The sequence below is a fragment of the Lepidochelys kempii genome, chromosome 3 (genome assembly GCF_965140285.1).
Source record: "Lepidochelys kempii isolate rLepKem1 chromosome 3, rLepKem1.hap1, whole genome shotgun sequence".
Classification (NCBI taxonomy): Eukaryota; Metazoa; Chordata; order Testudines; family Cheloniidae; genus Lepidochelys; species Lepidochelys kempii.
In genome coordinates, this window is record NC_136382.1 from 142,586,418 (window position 1) to 142,609,737 (window position 23,320).

General features: G+C 41.3%; 1 protein-coding gene across 9 annotated transcripts in view; it reads right to left on the reverse strand.

Annotated features, from left to right (window-relative positions):
- SMYD3 (SET and MYND domain containing 3) overlaps positions 1–23,320 on the reverse strand; it is a 658,827-nt gene that overhangs the window by 96,256 nt on the left and 539,251 nt on the right. For all 9 annotated transcript variants that reach the window (XM_073338294.2, XM_073338292.2, XM_073338291.2 and 6 more), the window contains 3 exons: positions 20,145–20,212; positions 17,623–17,725; positions 6,311–6,421 (listed from right to left, as the gene is read on the reverse strand). In XM_073338294.2, coding sequence (XP_073194395.1) covers positions 6,311–6,421; positions 17,623–17,725; positions 20,145–20,212 — 282 coding nt within the window. The remainder of the gene's footprint in view (positions 1–6,310; positions 6,422–17,622; positions 17,726–20,144; positions 20,213–23,320) is intronic.

Here is a 23,320-nt window from a genome sequence, read left to right on the forward strand (position 1 = left end):
GCAATTATATAATAGGTGGAATATGCCTTTGTGTGTTTTAAATAATAGATGAAATCCTGGCCCCACTGAAGTCAATGTCAAAACGCCCATGGGCCCTGATTCCATGCAACGTCTCTATAGTAACAGGGAGAAAATGTATGGAAATACAATCCCAATTAAACATTTGCAAGGGATATTCTAGCTCAGATGCAGATGGATTGGCCATTGTGCAGGAGACCCAATTTTAAGAGTACCTGAGTGAAAGAGTACTAAAGGAAAACAATAAAATGAGTAAACAAATAAAACACTTATGCCATTACATTTTAATTAGCTCTGGCAACTTTCAAATGCTGGCCAAATGGAAAAATGACTGGGGATTCAAATTCAAGTTCATTGCTTCTGACCTTGACAGCACCTACTACTAAATAAAGGATTTCAAAAAACAAACTAGGCTAAAACATTAAATCTTGGCTCCCAATTAGAAGGACAACTCATAGCAAAGAGATTCAGTAAACACAAATCTCTCTGAAATCCTTGGCTGAAAATGTAGAACATTAACAATACCTTGGATTATGACAATGGAAAAAAACAGTCCCTCATTTAAAATGTTTGTCAACGCTGTAATCCCATCTTTAATTATAACTGATGTTAGGGACTTTCGTGTGCTGGAATGGTAAAACGCTGCCAAGAGTTCAGCTTCTAGGAAAGAACAGTTTCCGAATCATACTGAAGATTGATCTTTAAATGTCTGCAACAGATAATAATGTATAAACCTGTCAGAGGTACAATGAATTGAAGACATTACAATAGTAATACCTTAGCTACTGACAGTCAGCAAGCATCCTGTGAGCAAGTTTTCTGAATGTTTTCTTATTACATTTACTAACCTGCCCTTCAGTGTAGATCAAAATTGATTATTTTTATCAGTTAGAGTTGTGACCCATGCCATTAAATTTGGTGGTAACCCAACTTTCTAAAGAAGAATCTAAATTTTACTTTTGTTGATCTTACAATGAGACTATGTTAATTTTCCATTTTCAAACATCCAATGTCTAGGTAGTGAGCTAGGCTAACAGTCATTACCGAATGTGATAGGACAGTGGTGTGTGGTCTTTACATGCATATGTATTTATAGTTAGTTAGACAACTGTTAATACATACTGATGTGCAGCAGCCCCAGCTAGGATCAGGGCAGCATTACACTTGGTGCTGTATAAAAATATATGAAGAGACAGACTCTGACATGAATATCTTCCAGTCTAAGGCCTAGATAATGGAAGCCCTTTGTAGGTGAACAACAGAGCTCACCAACCATGGTTAGGGGACTGTTAAGGAGGATTATGCCATTGGAAAACTGGAAGCCTCCTCTTCTAAGCTGTATGAAGTTCCCTTATCTAGTCATGAAGAGCCATGAGACATTGGACAATGACACTGGTGGAATATTGCTGTTCTATGCAATTTTGGGGAAAATACCCCATTTGATGGAAAATAAACAAATATTCTGTGGTTTCCTGATTGATATATATATTAAAATAGCAGCTGTGTGAAGTTGTTCAGAGGCCTGGCACCTTAGAAATAGACCTGGCAGAGATGGATAGTTGAGGAAGTCAACGGTGCACTTCAATCACATGATTCTGTGGAGTCAGAATTAATCATATAGCCCTGCAATTTATCACATGGATACCACTACCTCATACATGTGTGTATGTATATTATGGACCAAATGCTGTCCTGACTTGCACCCTTATGACCCAACTGAATTCAGTGGAGTTCCCCAGATACAATGGAGGGGCAGGATCTGGCCCTGTGTGTATATAAATCTAGTATACACAGTGGTTAGATTCTGAGGTCTATTATACCAATGTATATCTGGAGTAATTCTGTTGTAGTCTAATGACTGCAGGCTAATCCATTTATTCATTTCAGATGGCTGTCCCTGAGAGAAAATATGTTTGTTTCAATTTTTATTAGAACTCTAAGATACCACACTACAATAGGCACTACGTAAAATACATAATTAAGTCATACAACTAATAAATAATAATAGCTGCAGATACTTTCCAAGGTACTGCTTCAAGACAGACTGGAATGGGGAAGAAGATCCAACCCCATATAGATGGGAAAAAGGATAGAAGAACTAATAAATAATAATGCCTTACAATGGAGTGGGTGCCATTAAAAAACCCAACATTTACAACACAGGGACCTCAGAAACTGCAGGATTTTCCCATATGTAGAACAGGAGAAAACACCATAAGTCATACATTTTGGAGCAGCATCCATATGCTGAGTTTGTAAGGGAATCATTATCTTATATGCATATAGTCTGTTTTCTCCTGCAGATGTCAGAGTGTTTTATATAGGTGATTAAGAATCACCATCTCCATTTCAGTAGTGAGGAAACTGAGGCAAAAAGAGGTTAAGGACAAAATCTGCAGAATTCTGGACGCCCAATTAAAGACACCTTGGGTTTGACTTTCAGAAGTACTGAGCACACAAAGCTTCTATCAACTTCGGCTGGAGTGGTGGCTCCTCAGCAATTATGGAAATCAGGCCCATGGTGTCAAGGAGAAACTGAGGCCACATTTGAACTAAGTAAATTGTCCAGGGTCACCTAGCAAGTCAGTACTGGAGTTGTAAACAGAATCCAGGTCACCTGACTACCAGTCCTCTGCCCAATCCACCGGTCTACTAAACCGACTAGAAATACAGCATCTTTTAACATACAAAAGAAACAACATGATTTTCCCCCATAAAGGACAGCTTTTGCCAAGTGTTGAGTACTCTCAATACACAAACTTCAATTTGAACCTCCCGAAAGGTTCTGAGCACCTCCTAGCATTAGCTTCTCTGAAAGTAAAGTGTCATAAAAAAGTACCAGGTAAAATCCTGGCCCCATTGAAAAGAATGGTAAAACTCCCATTGAGTTCAGTGGGGATTTCACCCATGGTTTTACAGTAAGTTGTTGGGTGCCTCCTGTGAGTGTATCCTCCACACCCACTGACTCAAACGCAAGCAGCGAGTGCTCAGCACCTCCCAGGAGTGCTCAGCGCCTTGCAATGCTGGGTCCCTAAAGTGCTAATGAACTAAAAATTCTATATAAAGGAGATGCTGTAGCTTTTTCAGGGTGATAATTACAATGGAAGAAACATTTAAGGACTTATCTCAAGACATAACAAAGCATTCCTCAGCTACTTGGGATTTGCATTTTTATTCATAATGAAATTTTACAAGCTAAAATGCAATAATACTGTCTTGGACTATGCCACTGTATTTACAGGGAAATCCTTCTGTTCGCCAGCAATATGGTAATTTACTGTTGGTATTTGTTATCACCATACAGGACTGTAAAGAGCTTGTCACCCTTGCTGTCCCAGAGGCACAGCAGTAGCATGTTTTCTTGCTGGAGATTTGGGCTTGTGAAGACTTTTGGGACAACCCCCACAAAAGCTGGGGGATAGCAGGGGCATTCTAGAGGTGACACTCTTGAGCTTCACAGGGAGAACGCACACTGTACTACAGATTGCAGCACTTTTCAGCACACGTATCCAACCATTCTAGAATTTGAAAATGACTGCCTCTAGAATAAAGAGGCCTGACACTTCCAGTTCCTTCATGGCTAACACTGGAGTGTTAGCATATCTCCTGGCTTACCAATAGCAAGAAATACAAGAGTAACACGGAGGACAGAGGCTTCCAAGTTTCCTACACAGACAAATATATTTATAAAATCTTTCTCTCACAAAGCATGTGTTCCTTCATGGTTATATTTAATAATCTTCAGAGATGTTACTAGTACTGTCTGTAATGTACCTTGCAGTTTTGATCGGTTAGTCACCCTGAATCCACAACTCATGATGGTGAGTTATGACTAAAGAATAACTACTGTGTTCAAGAAAACTATTTTCACCAGAAACTTTAGATAATGCTTACACGAGTGACACACCAAAAAGCAATGGAGCAACTGGCTAATGCAATCATTCTCTGAATTCATATATAATTAGAAAACAGAGGTGATGGAAAATTGGTTACCACTTGATTTTCTAAGAATCAGAAAATATATATCAATATATATCTATCTATCTAACTATAATGTATCCCAAAGGAGGAGAAGATGGCTAAAAGAACACAATAAAACTATTGTCATTGTAAGAAAGAGTTTGAATCTGACATGTAGTTCATGGATAAAAATGACTGGGGGCTGAAATCCAGGTTCTATTGAGTGGCAGTAATAGAAAAGTGAAATCACAATTACTAAGTCAGCACAATTTACCAACAGTGTTCAAAAGAGATACAGATATTAACCATGGGACTACAGCAGGACACATCGAAAGGTGTTAGACCTGATCCCAATAGGAAGATGTCTTCCTAATAGACAATGAATGGCATGCCCTCAATTCCCACAGAAGTCAATGGGAATTGAGACCACCCAGAAGTTGGCATGAGGCTCTTAGCATCTCTCAGGGCTGGGCCTTTGGTCTTTACATTGTAGTAATACAGAAACATTGGGGGATTTCAGAATGCTGCCAGAACAAGCCTTCCAAAATATTTTGCAATAACATTTCCCCTGGGAAATTTGCCATTACACAAAATTAATTTTCTCCTAGAAGTCTCACTCTAAAAAAGATTAAGGGAAAGAGAGAGACTTTATCACTGTCTGAAGGGCATTTACAGCACTTTATTATTTTCATCAAGGTGAGTACACGCAACTCCTCTTAAGATTTAGTGGGTGTGATACATGGGCTCTTGTGGTACAGCATATTCCACAGATCTTACTTCTTAACTCACTCACCATTTTTCAACATGCTGAGCACTCCTCACAATAATATCGCTACTGTGCTACTTCACAGCCTCTGTTAAAAGACCCCTATTTGATTTTTAGGTAGAATTTGGATGCTCAACTTTCTTAAATGTGGCTGTACCCATACTGAGATGAATGTGTTGGATGCAGCGCACCCAAACAATCCTCAGATGCTATGGGACTCAAGAAAACAGTTAAAAAAGCAGGCAGAAACCCAGCTGCTTCCCTTTATTCTCCTGTTTACAATATTAGACCAACATTACAGCTATACATTGACATCACTTCACATGCCAAACTCCCACTGATATCAAAGAGTTCTCCGCATGAACAGAAAGCAGTTTACGGCCCTTAGTGTGCAAATAATTCTGCTATGATCCCTTTTCTTTGAAATGCTGGCTGCAGTTCCATAGGATTTGTTAGACTTTTCAAGGACTTGGCATGCTTTTAGGGGCATTGTACTCACCAGCACCCCTACCCTCCCTCACACCGAGTATCCAGAGGCAGTACATAACTGAAATGGAAATTCTGAATTTCTCTCTCTGTTCTTTGGAGTAGAAATTACATCTTGGATCACACATTATATCATCTCGTTCCTTAGAAGCATGTTTGCATCACTTTATGTCATGCACCTCTGTGGTCTGTTGGCAAGGCACAGCTACATTAAGCGAGGGACCCAGAGCTGACATTATCAATTTTAAAAAAAAATTCTACATTTAGTTTGAGGAACAAATACACACTGCTACAGAGACAGACTAATTCTGTGTATTCCACAGGATCTCACAACGTGTTTTGAAAAGTAGCTAACCCAGTTTGTGTTCACACTGTACAGCTATTAAACCATGCTTGAACCAAACTACAGGGGCCTGTTTGTGCCCTGCTAGGGAGCAGTCTTGAACACAGTTCTAATGCTGTTACAGCTTAGTGACCCAATGCTCCACAAACAACTTCCTATCTTCTTAATGGAACTTTCATGCAGAGTGCAGAGGAGCGGAGTGAGCTGGGAATAGAGTTTCACAACACTGGAGCAAATTCTGCCTCCAGTGGGTGCAGCAGGTGATCAGTATATCTCAAGATTTTACTGTTGTATATATTTTTCAAAATTGGTTTAGTTTTAGAGCTAGTGTGGATGGACATAGTTTTTCCTAAAATCATACAACTGTTTTCAGTTAAGAGCAATGATTTTCCTTTTGAAATAATGGCTCAAAGTCACATTAACCCTCAAGTTCAGAAGTCCCTGAAACTCAAACTGGTCTGACCTACAATATTTAGGACTGAAAACAAATTCTGGTTCAATAGGCATTACACATTTTAGCAAGTAAGGCTGCTCATCAGGTAGATTATTTGGCCTGCTTTTCTTTCATTTACACTTGTCTTTCACAGGAGCATCAACAGCACTGAGGGCAAAGGCCATTTGGTTCTGGATTCTGGCAGTACAAGTAACAAAAGATAAGTTCCTACAAATCGAGAAGGCAATTGGTCACAGGCCTTGGGAAATTATATTTCAGTGGCCAGAGATTTTACTCAACTTACCTTTTCTTGTGTCTGGCACAGAAGACAGTTGCATTCAAAGCAATACTGGCGTTTCAGATGTTTTTGACGCTCACTGCTGGGCATCAGTGATTCAATATAGCTGATAGTGAGCTATGTGAAACAAACAGAAAAAACAGAACTCTTATACTTAAACATCAATTCAGTATATAAGTAGAGCTGGTTGAAAAAAAACATTACCAAAATACGTCCCAGTCACAAAATCTGATTTCATATAAATGGATACATCCCACTGAGAAAATCTAAATACTTTTTGCATGTTAACACTGCCATTTCAAAGCATTTTTCGAACTTTTAATTTTGAGAAAACTTTTAATTCTTCAACTTTTTGTCCTGATTTTGAGATGAAAGCAAATGTTGAAGTATCCAAATTTCCTATGGGATGGAAATTCCATTTTCTGACTAACTCTGACTGTAATCCTGGACTCCAGCACCATCCAAGTGTCTAAAAATATTTTGACTTAAGGATACCACTTTTATTTGAGAATATACATTCTATTCTATATATGTCAACCAGGTTAGTTTTATTTCAATCCTATCTCACTATTTTAAGTATGTCTATAATACCAATCATTGGAATATTTAAGTGCTGTTTTGTTGTGACTGAAAAAACATAAGACCCTCCTATCTAGACTTGCTAAAAATATTCCCAAGTACTTGCAAGAAGATACACAACAACCCCAATTGAAACTAAATAATAATACCTGCATTTCTAGCCCTTTAAAAACCCTAATGCCATTCAGGTAAATTCCAGTGAATAACAGCGAATTCCTTGTTAAAAAAACAACAGAAAACAAACAAACAAAAAAATTCCACATCAGCCAGAAGAAATTTTGAAGGGCCATAATCATGGCATTTATATAATGCTTTATATCAGGGGTGGCCAACCTGAGCCTGAGAAGGAGCCAGAATTTACCAATGTACATTGCCAAAGAGCCACAGTAATATGTCAGGATACCCAATGACCACTGAAGTACTCCAAAAAGGGCAGAACTAGACACCAGGTCACATTACTACATCTTGACCCTAGATACTTCAACTAACAGGGAGACGTTTTTGCATGGCTCCTAGTTAAATCATGAGACTGCATTCAAACAGAAATGACAGGGAAACCTTACCAATTTTCACTAATGACTGGGAGACCCAATTGTCAGTTACTGAGTTTTGCAAGTTACTGGGTAGTGTGAGTAAACAAACAAATAACAAGCAAGCATAATGCCTCTACTTTGTTCATTTGTTATTATGAATATAATTTCATATTTATTACACATATTAACATAGAATAACTATGTTAAATAACATTGTTAAGGTTGCAAAGTCAAGCATCCTAAATTTCCACAGGTTGGGGGGGCAGGAGAGGGGCAGGGGATAGTCTGTAGTTGTGTAATTAAAGAGTGTATCATAAGGCATACACATAAAGGGATCAAATTGAGGATGCCCAAGCAACTTTTACTCTGGCATTTCCAAAATTCTGAGTGCCTGACTGCAATCTTAACAGGGTGGAAATATGATGCACCAGGTGTAGACCTGGCACCAGGTATTAGCCCCTTAGAGCAAAGAGGAAACCAGAAAGCAGATTATGACTCTCAGCTCAGATCAGATCAAGTATACTTCACGAGCATGTTTCTCCACACTGAGCTACCCATAAGCCTCAGTCCTAACTGGGAAAAGGTGCGAATGTGTATCAGCCTCCATTAAATAAAGACCCAGAAGCTCAAATCTGAATCACCTTCCCCTAAATCTTGGTGGGAGTTGGATTTGAATCACTGGATCTGATCCCCTTCCTATGATTTTAGGTTTAGGTTATATCCAAAACCAGAAGAGACCTAATCTGGCTAAAACATGGTCCAAGATAGCAGAAATCTTGTGGGAACATTCATGTGTGATTCCTCCATTCAGGGCCAAAATATTGAGAGAAAAGGTCATAAGCTTTCAACACTGCTGAATCTAAGCATTAGAGGTGGTTGAGTCTCAAACCTGAATACAAACCACAGCCTAGATCTAACAGAGAGTGAACAAACCCCCACTTTGCCCATTTCCAGTCTCCAGACCTGTTCAATCCTTGTTTCCTTTCTGTCTGTGCTCCTGATAAGAGTACCAAGTATGATGCAGGAAACTTCATAAGAGGAACTAAACTGAAAGCTATTTCTTCTAGGCTACTAAACGGCTATCAGATGATAACAGTCACTAACAACCTGCTCTGAATTTGAACTTATGACCAAGAAGTGAAAGGCAACACATGATTAATAATCCCTACGATGTGGAAATTTACAACCCCTTGATTTTTTTTTTTTTTGCAGTTAAACGGTCTGATCCAGCTCCCATTGAAATCATTGGGCATGTTTCCATTCATTTCAGTGGGAGCTGCATTGAGCCCTAAGTGAGCGGAATATTTTGTTGTTGCCAGATTGAACGGGAAAATGTAAATGTAATGTTCAAAAACATGACCACCCTCCCAGTGACTAAGTGTGTACTAATCATTTAATCAGTTATACACAGAAGCTCTTTATTAAAGTCTGTCTCTTACACTTGTTTTAATTTTGGATCTGTTCATTAGATGCAAAGCTCGTTTAACTTGTACATAATTATGAAATATTTACACTCATCAAATATTCCTTTAATAGTATTTTGTGTGTAGGATGTACAGTATTAATTACACCATTAATTCAGTTGACCAAAGCTTTACTGCATCCAACTGCACCCAATGATCCCTTTGAGGATCTGGGCCCCAGGTCCCATAATTTAATTTCATTTAAAAACTGCACTGTAACAAATACCCGTTAACGGGTGTTAATACTATAAAGACATGTTTTAAACAACAGATATTCTGGTTGAAAATCTGTACATACTGTGGACCAGTTATAAGAATTTCTAAAGTATACTTAGCATAGACAAGCAACCAACCACCCAAATTGGTTGTGTACCAGAATTGTTCTCTAATAGTAGGTCAGACAAAATTACAATGGAAACCCTGCAGCTACTTTAAAGTTGTTACTTAAGACAGGGGCACATTGGACGCCATCTTCAGAGCAGGTTTCTCTGCGTGTTTGAAAAATGTTCCTGAATATATATGAATTTGATAGTCCAGCTTATCCCTGAAGGAGCCACTTTAATCTCCAAGGAAATGATTTCTATGTTCTAATCTCTTTTCCCCACACCCCATATTTAGCCTGTATTTTCTTTCTTTCAAAAATGAAATTAAAAAGAAAAAAAACTTTACATAATGCTTAGGGCCTGTCCTAAGGTAACAAAAACCAGGAAAATCAATGCTAAGACTGACATTATCTGAGCAGGAGAAGGAGGAAGGTCTTATAATTGGGTATGAGTGACTGGAAGCAAATTTGAGAGACTCCTGTATCCTAAGTTATCATTAGAGACACACAGACTGCAATTTCCACAGCTGACTTCCATCGTTTCCTTCTTCCTCTTATTAGACTCAATTATGCTCTGAAATCTGGCACAAATTAGGGTCAAGAGAGCAGTAGGAGATCCTCTCTCTCCTGCTTCAGCAGAGGGAGATCTGAAGTTGCTCCCAGCCCTCGTTTGTTTTCTCTTCACCTCTGCTTCTTTCACTCTGCTGCTCTGCTCTGCATATGCCAGATCCTGTTCTCAGAGGTGCTCATCTCCAGCATTTCAAACATCAGGATTTCAGTCAGTTTCACTGTGCTGCTAGTTACACCCCAGGTGAAGCTGTGTGCCCTTACAGCTCAGCCCAACACAGGGAAAGGAGATGAGGAAAACAATAGGGGAGAAAGGCCATAAGGGGAAGGTAAAAGAGTTCTACTAGGACCAAGATTCACAAGGGAATGAAATACAAACTCCAAGTTCCAAAACTGGAGGAGGTTCTTCCACATGGCTCCATTTCCGCCAAAGGGATTTTTTCTGTAAATGTCTTCAATACATTGGATGGGTACATAAGAGAGTAGAACTTGGGGCACAGGCCAGACACTGGTTTTTAATGTCATATCCAAAAGGACCTCACATACTGTATGCAACCCAATTGATCATCCTCATCAGAAAGGTTGTCAGCGATCCCTTGAGGAGGAGGAGAATCTCTTTCACGGGTTTTATTTTTCATGGGCCCTTTTGTGACTGAGGATTCTGATCCTTTAGCCACAGGTTTGTTGACAGACATTGCAGGTGGTGTTGGAAGACAGGGTTGGGCCATGATTGCTGCATGACAGTTGTCTTTCCTTTCTTTTCTGGCATTTTTCTGCGACCAGGGCAAGGCGATTTTCCACAAAAGTGGACGTTCCCTCTCTGACAAGTCTTCACCAGTCATCCCTATCCTGGGCTGCTGTCTCCCAGTGTGCAGTGTTGATGCCCCATCTCTTGATCTTTATCTTGAGGGTGTCTTTAAAGTGTTTCTTTTGGCCTCCTCGTTTCCTTTCTCCTTTGGTGAGTCGGGCCTACAGTAGTTTTTTTGGTAAGCGTACATCAGGCATGCACACACAGTGCCTGCCCCACCTCAGCTGGTGCTGGATAATCAGGGGCTCAACACTGAAGATGTTGGCCTCTGTGAGGACACTGACATTGAACTGACCCTGCTGGGATTCAAACCTATGTTTCCAAGGAGCCTAGGAATTCCATATCTGCCACTTAAAACTCTAAGGACTTGACTACACAAATATTTAGTTTGCAGCAAGCTGTGGTGTGAAGCTATGGCACAACTGTTCATGTACACCCTGCTGATACACATTAACTGTTTATCAATGCACTTTGATCTAGTCCTCTTTGAAAGGGGACCAGAACAAAGTGCATTAATGAACTGTTAATTAACGTCAGCAGGGTGCACATGGACAGTTGGTGCACGGCAAGCTAACATAGGGTAGATTCACACTCTAGCTTGCCACCAACTAAATATCTGTGTTGACAAGCCCAAAGTGTGAGGATTCTGGAATAAATGTTGTTGTAGAAATTGCTTTAAATTGCAAAATTCTATATTTGGTACTGATTTTTAATGTGTGTGTAAATATTTATCGTTCTATTCGTATTCTCTATATGAAGTGAGCTGTAGCTCATGAAAGCTTATGCTCAAATAAATTTGTTAGTTTCTAAGGTGCCACAAGTCCTCCTTTTCTTTTTGCTCTAGATTTCTGTTACTAGGGCCAGGTCTACACTACAGCGTTGCTCCTGCTGATGTAAGTGAGCTGTAGCTCACGAAAGCTCATGCTCAAATAAATTGGTTAGTCTCTAATGTGCCACAAGTCCTCCTTTTCTTTTTGCGAATACAGACTAACACGGCTGTTACTCTGAAACCTACTCCGTCTTAATAACTCAACCACCATGAGAGGCGTAGTGCTTAGGGAGATATACTTAGGGCAGGGGTGGGCAAACCTTTTGACTTGAGGGCCATATCAGGGTGCGAAACTGTATGGAGGGTCAGGAAGTCTGTGCCTCCCCAAACAGCCTGGCCCCTGCCCACTATCCGCCCCCGACTGCCCCCCTTAGAACTCCCCACCCATCCAACCCCCCCTCTCCTTGTCCCCTGACCACCCCCTCCCGGAACCCCCACCCCTAACCAACTCCTCCCCCTATCTAACTCCCCCCGCTCCCTGTCCCCTGACTGCCCCCCAGAACCTCCGCCCCATCCAACCATCCCCTGCTCCCTGTTACCTGACTGCCCCCAGGGACTCCCTGCCCCTTATCCAACCCCCCCGGCCCCCTTACCATGCTGCTCAGAGCAGCATGTCTGGCTGCTGTGCTGCCCAGCCAGAGCCAGACACGCTGCCGCGCTTCCCTGCATGAGCGTACAGCCCTGCCACCCAGAGCATTGCCCCCGGGGCGGCACAGCTGTGGGGGATGGGGGACAGCAGGAGAGGGGCTGGGAGCTAGCCTCCTGGGCCAAGATCTCAGGGGCCAGGCAGGATGGTCCCGCGGGCCATAGTTTGCCCACCTCTGACTTAGGGCAATGCAGTGTCTGTGTAGACACGGCATTACTTACATCACCCGTCAGCACCACACTGAGCTCCGAGCCCAGTTGCCTGGTGCTGAGTTGGGCTGTGCCACCAGTTGGAAGTTCCACGCTGAACTGAGAGCCCAGGCTCTCAGCCCCCCACACTGCTCCCCTTAAGTTGGTGCAAGTGCTCCTGGTGAGGATGCCAACACCAGCAGAAGGAGGGTAGTGTGGACATGAAATACCGCACTAATTACTGTGGCGGCAGTATGTCAGCTTAACACAGATTGTCTTAATTGTGTAGTGCAGACAAGGCCTAGGTGTACCAGTTATGTCAGTATAGAAATAGGAGCTGCCCCTCTGAGCACTTGATGGAGTGTGCACTGGCAGGAACCTGGGAGAGCAGAGGATGTTTGTGCACTGATTCCATAGAACTTCACAAGTGTAAAACTGACATAACTGAGATCAGAGCCCACTATGGAACGTTTGGTTTCCTAAACAAAACATAACAACCAAATAATTCTCCATGTTGCTAACTCTTGCAATTTTATTATTAGCCTTGTGAAATTTCATTTTTCCCTAATGCCCCAGGGCTTAGAAACAGGTGATTATATGAGAATCTCAGTTTCTAATCTAAAAAACAGTAAGATTTTAGCATATGTGGTTGTGGAGAAAAGCTTGTAAATGTGAATCCTTAATGGCACATACCCCAGAAGGCAAAGAAAAAGATCCCCATATTTATTATTATTTTTAAGTCTGATGATTTTAAACTAATCTCTTGAGTTGCTGGTGGCCTGATTTGTGATTTTTGAATTCTTGGGGTAATCTATATTAAATTCTTCATAAACAAGATGCATTTATTACCAGGATATTTTGTATGTGATGTTAAGAGTGATTACATTTTCATCAAATTCAGAGTCACCTCAGACTCAGCAGTTTCTCTCTACGGGGATTTGTGCAAACATTTTTTTCTGTTTTAACCTGCCCAGTTTCACAGCTCCTGAGATTCACCTTGGTTTTGAGGTTTGAAAGAACCCCAAAGTTCAACGCAAAATGAAATCAAAACTAGTGTCACATGGTTTCACATCAAAAACATGCAAACCAACAAATTCCCAGTGGATGAGAGAATAAAACCATCAAACCGCTCCAGTTTGCTCAAAACTGGCAGGGAAAAAGAAAGCTGCACCATTTTTAGATGGACCATATATGTTTATCACTGACCTGATCAATATCATCCAATTCAAATGATAAGCGCTTTAGAACCTAATCTAGGCCTGATTCTGATCTCAGTTATAGCTGCTCCACTAGAGCTACACTGGGCCTTCCACTTTATATGATACTGAGATGAGCACAACAGCAGTGTCTAAAACCAGTGACCAGTGACTTAACCTCTCTGGATACATTTACACAGCTGCAAAGAGTGAGTCTTGCAGCCTGGCCTGACTGACTTACACGAGCAGGGCTCGGGCTAGCATACTGAAAATAGCTGTGTACACATTGTTTTGACATTTGGGCTTGAGCTGCCACTTGGGCTCTGAAGCCCACCCCTATCAATAGGCTGCAGAGTTCTATCTTCAGACTGAGCTGGAAGGTCCACATTCCTATTTTTAGCATCCTAGCGTGAGTCCCACTAGCACAAGTCTGTCAACCCGGGCTGCAAGACTCACTCCCAGCAGGTGTGTTGACATACCCTATGTCTCCATTTCCTCACTGGTAAAATGGGGATCATAAATCACTGATGACTGTAAATTGCTTTGAGATCCTCAGTTGGAAGGTGCTATAGAAGTGCAACATTATTTTTATTTCTCACTGGTCTAATGAAAATATAAAATTCTAGTGCTTCGTATTGCCCTGGCAAGGGTCTGGAATTCCCATCGAGTTTGTTCCTGTATGGATAACTACACAAGAGTGCTCTTTTTATAGCCTGGCTTTGAGTCACTACTGTGATTCTTTTTCCCCAATAAGTGTAATTGATTACTCAGACTTTTATTTGCCATTACCTAAGGTGCCACATTCTGCCTATAAATGGCTTTCTAATCCTTAAAATTCTTTGAACTTTCTTGTTGCTACATGACTTGAAACAACACCTTATACTTAACCTTAAATCCATTTTGGAAGCACTGTTTTTATACTGATACAGGGCCAGATTCTGCCCTGACTTGCATGTTGTACTGCCCCATCGGATCAGATTCTGATCTCACTTATACCAGAGAGAAGGTCGAAAGAGGCAGAGATATAATAGGAAAACCAACTGACATGAGGACACAAAATAATGCAGAACCCCCTACCTTTCCTTACCCCCTTCTAATAGATTATTTTTCTTTTCCTTTTTCCCGCTCCAAGTGTAAATGATATGCATTTGATATATTCATACCAAATATCACTTTATCATTTATATCCATTTTTTCCACTAACATACATGAATGCATAATTAACTGGCATGTAACTCAATCCACTATTTTTGGGTTAAATGAAGGGTTACCTGTATTACCACAAACCCTCAATGTTAGTTGCTTTTTCTCTATCCCACAACATCTGCCCTCTTCAGGCCAGATTTTTAAAAGAACTCAGCTCCTATTTAGGCATCAAAACAAGCACAGAACATAAGAACGCCATCCTGGGTCAGACCGATGGCCCATCTAGCCCAGTATCCTGTCTTCCAATAGTGGCCAATGTCAGATGCGTCAAAGGGAATGAGCAAAACAGGACATTTATCAAGTGATCCATCCCCTGTTGTCCAGTCCCAGCATCTGGCAGTAAGAGGCTTCGGGGTGGGGTTGCATATCTGATCATCTTGGCTAATAGTCATTGATGGACCTATCCTGCATAAATTTATCCAATTATTTTTTGAACCAAGTTATAGTTTTGGCCTTTACAACATCCCTGGCAACAAGTTTCACAGGTTGACTGTGCGTTGTATGAAGAAATGCTTCCTTTTGTTTCAGACCTCATGACAATTAATTTCATTGGGTGACCCATAGTTCTAGTGTTATGTGACAGGTTCGATAACGCTTCCTTATTGACTTTCTCCACACCACTCATGATTTCATAGACCTCTATCAGATCCCCCCTTAGTCGTCTCTTTGCCATGCTGAACAGTCCCAAGGTTTTTATTCTCTCCTCATCTGGCAGCTGTTCCATACCCTAATCATTTGTGTTACTCTTCTCTGTACCTTTTCCATTTCTAAAGTATCTTTTTTGAGACGGGGTGACCAGAACTGCAGGCAGTAATCAAGCTGTGGGTATACCATGGATTTATATACTGGCATTATGATATTTGGGATTATATTTTCCAATATGCATTACTTTGCAATTATCAACATGGAATTTCATCTGCCATTTTGTTGCCCAGTCACCCAGTTTTGTGAGATTTCATTGTAACTTTTCGCACTCTGCTTTGAACTTAACTATCTTGAGCAATTTTATATCATCTGAAACTTTGACACCTCACTGTTTACCCATTTTTCCAGATCATTTATGAATATGTTGAACAGCACTGGTCCTAGTAAAGACCCCTGGGGAACACTACTATTTACCTCTCTCCATTCTGAAAAAACCTTTTTCCTATCTTTTAACCAGTTCCTGATCCATGAGAGGACTTTCCCTCTTATTCCATGACTGCTTAGTTTGCTTCAGAGACTTCAGTGAGGGACCTTGTCAAAGGTTTTCTGAAAGTCCAAGTACACTATATCCACTGGATCAGCCTCTAATTGCCAGGATTGCCTCTGGATCAAGAAACTGAAAATAGCTCAACATATTGAGCTGATCTATTTTGAAAATCTAGCCTTTATTTCAATGCCTAAATGGGAGCTGAGAGTTTTTGAATATTTGCTCCCACATGTGAAAGTTGCATTCATTTTTAAGGTCCTGCGGCTGCCAAAGTCACTGCAAATTACATCTGTTTTCTGAGCAGCTTACAACCAGTGACTAATAAACACCATACTTATCTCACCACTGATTTTCAGCCAGAGGCTTCCATAAGTGATGCATTCACTTCCAAATTTAGACTTGGTGTGTCACAGCTTCTTAGGTCAAAGTCATAGTAGCGTTAGTGCACTGGTCTTACAAATCAGGAAATCAGAATTCTATTCATGTTCTCGTATTAGGCCCATCATTGTGCTATACTGAGTGACGTTCATGTTTGGTGAAATTCAACTGGAAAAAAATCCAAGCATGGAGAAAAATGAAGTAGCTTCAGAGTTTAGGATCTGTTCTTGGATACTGTGGAGACCTCGTTAAAGTTTATTCCACTCTTTTTTGTAATAAATAACTCACTTCAGTAAATTGGTAAGAAGGGCATGTAGTTAAAAAAAAAAAAAAAGGAAGAAAAATAAGTATATACATTTCTGGCCTGAATAAGAATTTTAGGCAGAGTGAAGTTTGCAGTTGATAACTGCAGAAAAACACACTGAATCCTGAGAGAGTGTTCCTGGCAAAAAAAGTATGTACTGCAAAGATGTTTTCCTTGATTTTCCTAAAGAATCTTATTATTATGGCTATGAAGGATTTTCACCCTTTACTTATCTCCATTGCATCGTTGTTTAGAGGTAGATGATTTTAAAAAAACAAAAAAATAGCATTAAGACGATAGAACATCAGATATTGCAAAGTTGTAAATGTCGAATCTATATGCCCTTCAGATCCCCAAAGACTGAGACACATAAATGCATTGGATTGAAGATAGGCCCTAGTTCTACAAAGACTTACACTGGTAAGTATTGTGATCTTAGAGGGGCTACTCGTGTACTTAAAGTTATGCACATGTATCAGTCTTTGCAAGATAATGGCCCTACTCAGCAAATTCAACACCAAGTCGGTGTGATATTTGTTTACCTGGAAATATTTCAGCCATCACAACTGATTTTAAAAGTAGTACAAATGGCAACTAAAAAACAAGTTGAGAATTCCTCACATCAGAACACATAAATCACTTTGAACGGGATTTCTCCAAGTCATTTTTAATGAAACTGACAAGCAAACAAATCCTGTCTTGCTACTTTCACTGCCAACGAAAGGTTTACTGCTACAGTGTGGTGGCAGCCTGACAAACTCTTATTGTTGTGATGACTTAGTGAGCGTTGCAATCGTCCCAGAAATATCATGCATTTCCATCAGGGTAAAGGCGTTCAAATACAAACAAAATTAAGTGCCTAAAGGAGGAATGGAGGAACAAGAATTTATCAAGGCTGCCTGTGATTTATGAGATGTAATGATTATGGGGCCCAGCCAGTGTGAAGAGATGATTCTATTTATCATCTTCTCTTTGATAGCTATGTGATAGAAACTAGCATCAATATATCAACAAAATATTAAACTGGTGACCCTGCAGTCTGGCATTTATTTAGGGAGATGTCACTGCTGCAGGTGTCAGTGATGGAAGGGAGGACAAGTTAATTACCTCTTCACCAATCTGGATCTCCCGGACTGACCGAAGTAGAAGCTGGCGTCCCTCAAAAACGATCACACAGTTTGGGTCACAGCTGTGGTTCAGGAGAGACATGCTGGGGTGGGAGGGGGGAGAGAGAGAAAAACAGAGAACATTAGAAAGAAGGATCCTCCACTGCCAGTACCTCCTGAATTATTTAACATGAGCTCACTGAGTTACATCTAATGCACCAGGCAATCAGTTTATCAAACAAGGAAAATCCCTGGTAATCAAGTGTGGTCGGTTAGGTGAAGAAAATGAAGGTTTAGAAGATTTATATTCATTAATAACAGGAGCCCCGCCTTGATCATTCTCCTTGACCTGCACATTTGCTCATTCCTCCTTCTCACTGTTCTGCATGGAAAGGGCGGGGGGGGGGGGAGAAGGGGGCTGCTGCCTCCCTGTGAGGGCTCTGTGTGAGGGAGAGGGGTGGGCCAGGGCAGAGTATATAGGCTGGAGACAAGGGAATGTGCTTCATTCCCATTGGTCCCCCCACCAGAATTCAGGGTAGAAATGAAATACATCCTAGAACTGTATATTTCTGTAGGTGGTACTGAAGGCATCAGGGATCCAACATCTCCCTTCGGATACTCTGGCCTCCAGAGGATCCATAGGATTTGTGGGGCGGCACTGCAGCCTGCTCCATGGTATGTGGGAATGGGGAGTAGTACACACATGCACAAACACATATGCCCTTCCATAGAACAATTTGGGAGGAAACTCTGAGGGGAGCCTCACTGAAATCTTCTCTCCTTAGTCCCCTCTATCAGAGGAGATGGTTTACAGTAATTTGTCTCTCTATATGTTTCGTATTTCCATGTGACGATGTCTTAGCACTGAGTGTGACCCTACCAGGCAGCCCTCAATTGCATAGCACCCAGGACAGAAGCTTGCCCTGTCATGGTGATGAACCCTTCATAAAAGAATTCCAGTATCGTCAGGGTGGAATCGGATTTTGGCTCACATCCGTTGTCCCCGTACTAACAAGTAAATTTAACCCAGCACCTTTGTGTAACAAAATGTGGCTCTCTGCCCCCTTCTAGCAGTTAGACTGTGTACAGAGGTTTGTGCTACTGCCTTTGAGGTAATGGGTCCGGCCTGTTAGCTCAAGCAATATATGCTCATGATTTTAGATCCACAAAGGCTGTAGTTCAATCCCGGTAGAAAATTCTACTAGGATGGTTCTTATACTGAGTATCTCTCGGATAACTTGCTTTTTGATTGCTAACGGGGGATATCTACCACTTAGCCACAAACCACCACTCTGCCAGTGTCCACCTTTGACTAATAGCCTTCAGGCAGACATTACCCAGGGACCACGGAGGCCTGGATACTGAGAGAAGGTATGGGACCAGAGGAAATGGGATGTGATCTCTCCTGGAAAAAAGCTGACGCACTGAGTGCCAGATCCTGCACAGTCACTAGTTATTAAAAACACCTCTTTTCCCATTGTCTTAATATTCTGGAGGACATGAGAATGAGAGGGAGCGCATAAAATACATTCAGCAGATCTCCAATCCCGCTAACAAAGGAGGAGACACCAGGAGGGAGGAGCAGCTGTGTGACGTGGAACCCTTTAGAGACAGCCCCTCCAAAGCTGTACGTGAAAAGGAGCAAGGAGAGATTGGCCACCTGCAGGGCTCCTTTCTTCCTTTATCATACTCAGCTGATTCAGTGTTGATGAGAGTGACCTTTCTGTCACCCAAAATGGAAGCTGTTCTGGTAAACCAAGTGGAAGGCTTTGCCAAGGGCTGCACTGAACCATTTCTGGACCCAGTCCTGCACTGAACCATACAGAAGCCCCTATGAATCTTGAGGAGGTCAAAGAAACCTATCTATGCCCTGGGCAAGGGAGATTTCATCTGACCATCAGCCCCTGTGCACGAAGGAGATAGCTGGCAACAGGAGGACAGAACACCAGCATCTGAGATTTGTACCTTATCCATTTCTAACGTATCTTTTCTGAGATGAGCGATCAGAACCGCATGCAGTATCAAGGTGTGGGCATACCAAAGTGTCATTATAATATTTTCTTGATTATTCTTAATTTTCATATCTAAAATCCTATATTCTCTTTCAATGTGACAAAAAGGAAAGTGGTGGGCTGCAAAAACCCTATTCTTTCAAGGAACTATTTAACCAAGCTTCTTGGTACTTTCTTAAGAAGCCCGAGTCTCATGTTTTAGTGGCAGTATTTATCCTTACCACTGCCAGGAAGAGATTAGGGTCTCCATGAGAACAAGAATTCAGGTATAAAAAGCTGTCCTATCTAAATTATGTTAAAACTCTGCAATTAGGAGTTTAAAAATATTTTTAAACTCAATAATGTTTTTCATGTTCTTGTAATTTATTTGCATTTCCTAATTTCTTATTTAGCTATGGTACCTGCTACTTCAGTGACCCCTCTAACTAGCTAGAAATAAAAAACAATAAAATAAAAAATAAAAAGCCACACACAGAGTTTTTGCCTGTGAATGAAACAGTGTCCACAGTACCTGGGATACAGGCCAACACCAACATCCTGCATTTCTCCATTACTGATGGTGAAACAGTTACAGGTCACCTGTAAAAACAAGGGAAAAAATCCAGGATTACCAGTGTCATTTAGAAATGTCATAACTAAGTGAAAGAAACTTTCAAAATAAAATGTAAGGGCATTTTGGTAATTAGATTGCAGATATTCAAGCCCAACACTGATACTCTTTCATTTTAGAGCAATCACATCTGGGACACACTCCCCTGTAAAACTATAGTCAATTAAGACCAGAAATATTAGTATCCTGCAAAAATGTGAGGTTAAACACATGCAGAGGCCCTATTTTCCTGTCCGGGGGGCTGGGGGGGGCAGGAAATACATGAAGCCTGCAAAGCACAGCATATAGACAATATAGTGGGGAACAGTGGCTGTTGTGGCTATACAGAGTAGCTGTTTCAGATCAGATTTGCGCCAAACTGCCACAGTACAGTTTATGAAAAACAGTGGAGCCCCAAGAATGAACCAGAGCTTTGAGGTAAATAGCTACACTGACTGGGGAAATACGGCTTGTGCCTGTGTAAACACAGAGAGTGACTACCTGAAGGGTGATCTCTTGCATGGCATTTATTTTCATAATAAGTGGGGAAAGGAGGGATAACTCAAATGGTTACAAGCTACAAGACATCTTATATTAATTATTCTCACAGGAAAAGAGCAATATCTTCTTCCATTTTATATTGCATACCCAACTGTAGAGTGTGTTTTTCTCTTATACAGTTTTCAGGGCTGAAATGGATTTGGAACTGAGATGAGAAAAGAAATAATTGCTTGCAACTAGAGAAGGGCCCAAGCTAAAACCCTGGATCTGAACTTTGGTGGTGGTCAAAATCCAAACCGGGATCCAAATTTTGCAAATGGCCACTGTTATTACAATCTATTGACCCAAAAACTAGAATGCAAAAACGTGCTGCATTTTGAAGTATTCCAAACCAGGATCTGAATTCTGTGTTAGAGTCCATCTGACTTTATTTGGAATAAAGGAGGAGCAATACTTTGTAATTTTTGATTACATGTGGGGCATGTCATGTCATCAGTTACATACTAATAAATAGGGCCCTACCAAATTCACAGCTGAAAAACGTGTCATGGACCGTGAAATCTGGTCTCCTCCCATGAAATCTGGTCTGTTGCGTGCTTTTACCCTATATTATACATATCTCACAGGGGGGACCAGCGTTTCTCAAACTGGGGGTCCTGACCCAAAAGGGAGTTCAAGGTTATGTTAGGGCGGTCACGGTATTGCCACCCTTAGTTCTGCACTGCCTTCAGAGCTAGTCAGCCACAGAGAGGCAGCTGTTGGTCGGGCGCTTCGCTCTGAAGGCAGCGCCCCACCAGCAGCAGTGCAGAAGTCAGGGGTACCCTAATAATACCATACCCCGCCACCTTTACTTCCGTGCTGCTGCTGGAGGCGGTTCTGCCTTCAGAGCTGGGATCCTGGCCAGCAGCTGCCGCTCCCCAGCAGCAGCACAGAAGTAAGAGTAGCAGTACCGCAACCCCACCCCACCCAATTACCTTGCGACCCCCCCCCTCCCCACAACTCCTTTTGGGGTCAGGACCCCATCAATTACAACACTGGGAAATTTTAGATTTAGATAGCTGAAATCATGAAATTTATAACTTTAAAAATCCTATGACCGTGAACGGTTTCAGAGTAACAGCCGTGTTAGTCTGTATTCGCAAAAAGAAAAGGAGTACTTGTGGCACCTTAGAGACTAACCAATTTATTTGAGCATGAGCTTTCGTGAGCTACAGCTCACTTCATCGGATGCATGCCGTGGAAACTGTAGCAGACTTTATATATACACAGAGAATATGAAAAAATACCTCCTCCCACCCCACTGTCCAGCTGGTAATAGCTTATCTAAAGTGATCACCAGGTGGGCCATTTCCAGCACAAATCCAGGTTTTCTCACCCTCCACCCCCCCCACACAGATTCACTCTCCTGCTGGTGATAGCCCATCCAAAGTGACAACTCTTTACACAATGGGCATGATAATAAAGTTGGGCCATTTCCTGCACAAATCCAGGTTCTCTCACCCCCTCACCCCCCTCCCAAAAACCACACACACAAACTCACTATCCTGCTGGTAATAGCTCATCCAAAGTGACCATTCTCCCTACAATGTGCATAATTAAGGTGGGCCATTTCCAGCACAAATCCAGGTTTTCTCACATCCCCCCCACCCCCATACACACACAAACTCACTCTCCTGCTGGTAAAACCCCTTCAAAACTGACCACTCTCCAAGTTTAAATCCAAGTTAAACCAGAACATCTGGGGGGGGGGTAGGAAAAAACAAGAGGAAATGACCGTGAAGTTGACCAAAATGGACCGTGAATTTGGTCCCTTTTCTTTTCAAACATTTCTGTTTAACGGAACACGACTAGTTATAACAGACTATAAGGGTATGTCTACACACCAAAGAAAAACCCAAAGCTAGCCCCTGCCAGCAGATTCGGGCTCGCAGGGCTCAGGCTGCGGGGCTCTCTCATTGATGTGTAGACTGCCGGGCTTAGACTGATTCCCAGGCTTTAGGACCATGAGGGGGTGGGAGGGTCCCAGAACTTGGGCTGCAGCCCCAGCCCAGAATTCTAAACACCCCTGCAGCCCAAGCCGGGTTTTTTTTTTTTTTTTTGCTGTGTAGACATACCCTAACATAAACAAGAAAAATGTCTGAATCTTTTATTTTTAAGTTTGATTTTCCATTGGCATCATGAATTCTCTGCAGAGTGGTGAAAAGAGTTAGTGAGGAGATTTGGCAGGTGTGAGTTTTGAAAAATCACTGAGTTTTTTCATACAATATAATCGCCCTGTAATCATACCTAGTTTAAAGAAATACACTGAAACATAACATATTATATTTTACCTATGGAACTCACAAATTAATATTTGCCAGTGTGTTAACCATAAAGAGAAAAATAAAATTCTCCTTCAGAATTTTCTAATAAAATCTGATTTAAATGAACAAATATGCAGTAAGGTATGCATTTTAATGGTTTGATTAGTCTGTTATTTATGTAACCCATTCAAACATTCCTGATCACTTACAAAAACCATACATCTTAATTACTTCTCTCCTACTGATATTAGACATAGAATACCATACAACACTTCTGAATTAAGATTAGTGCTT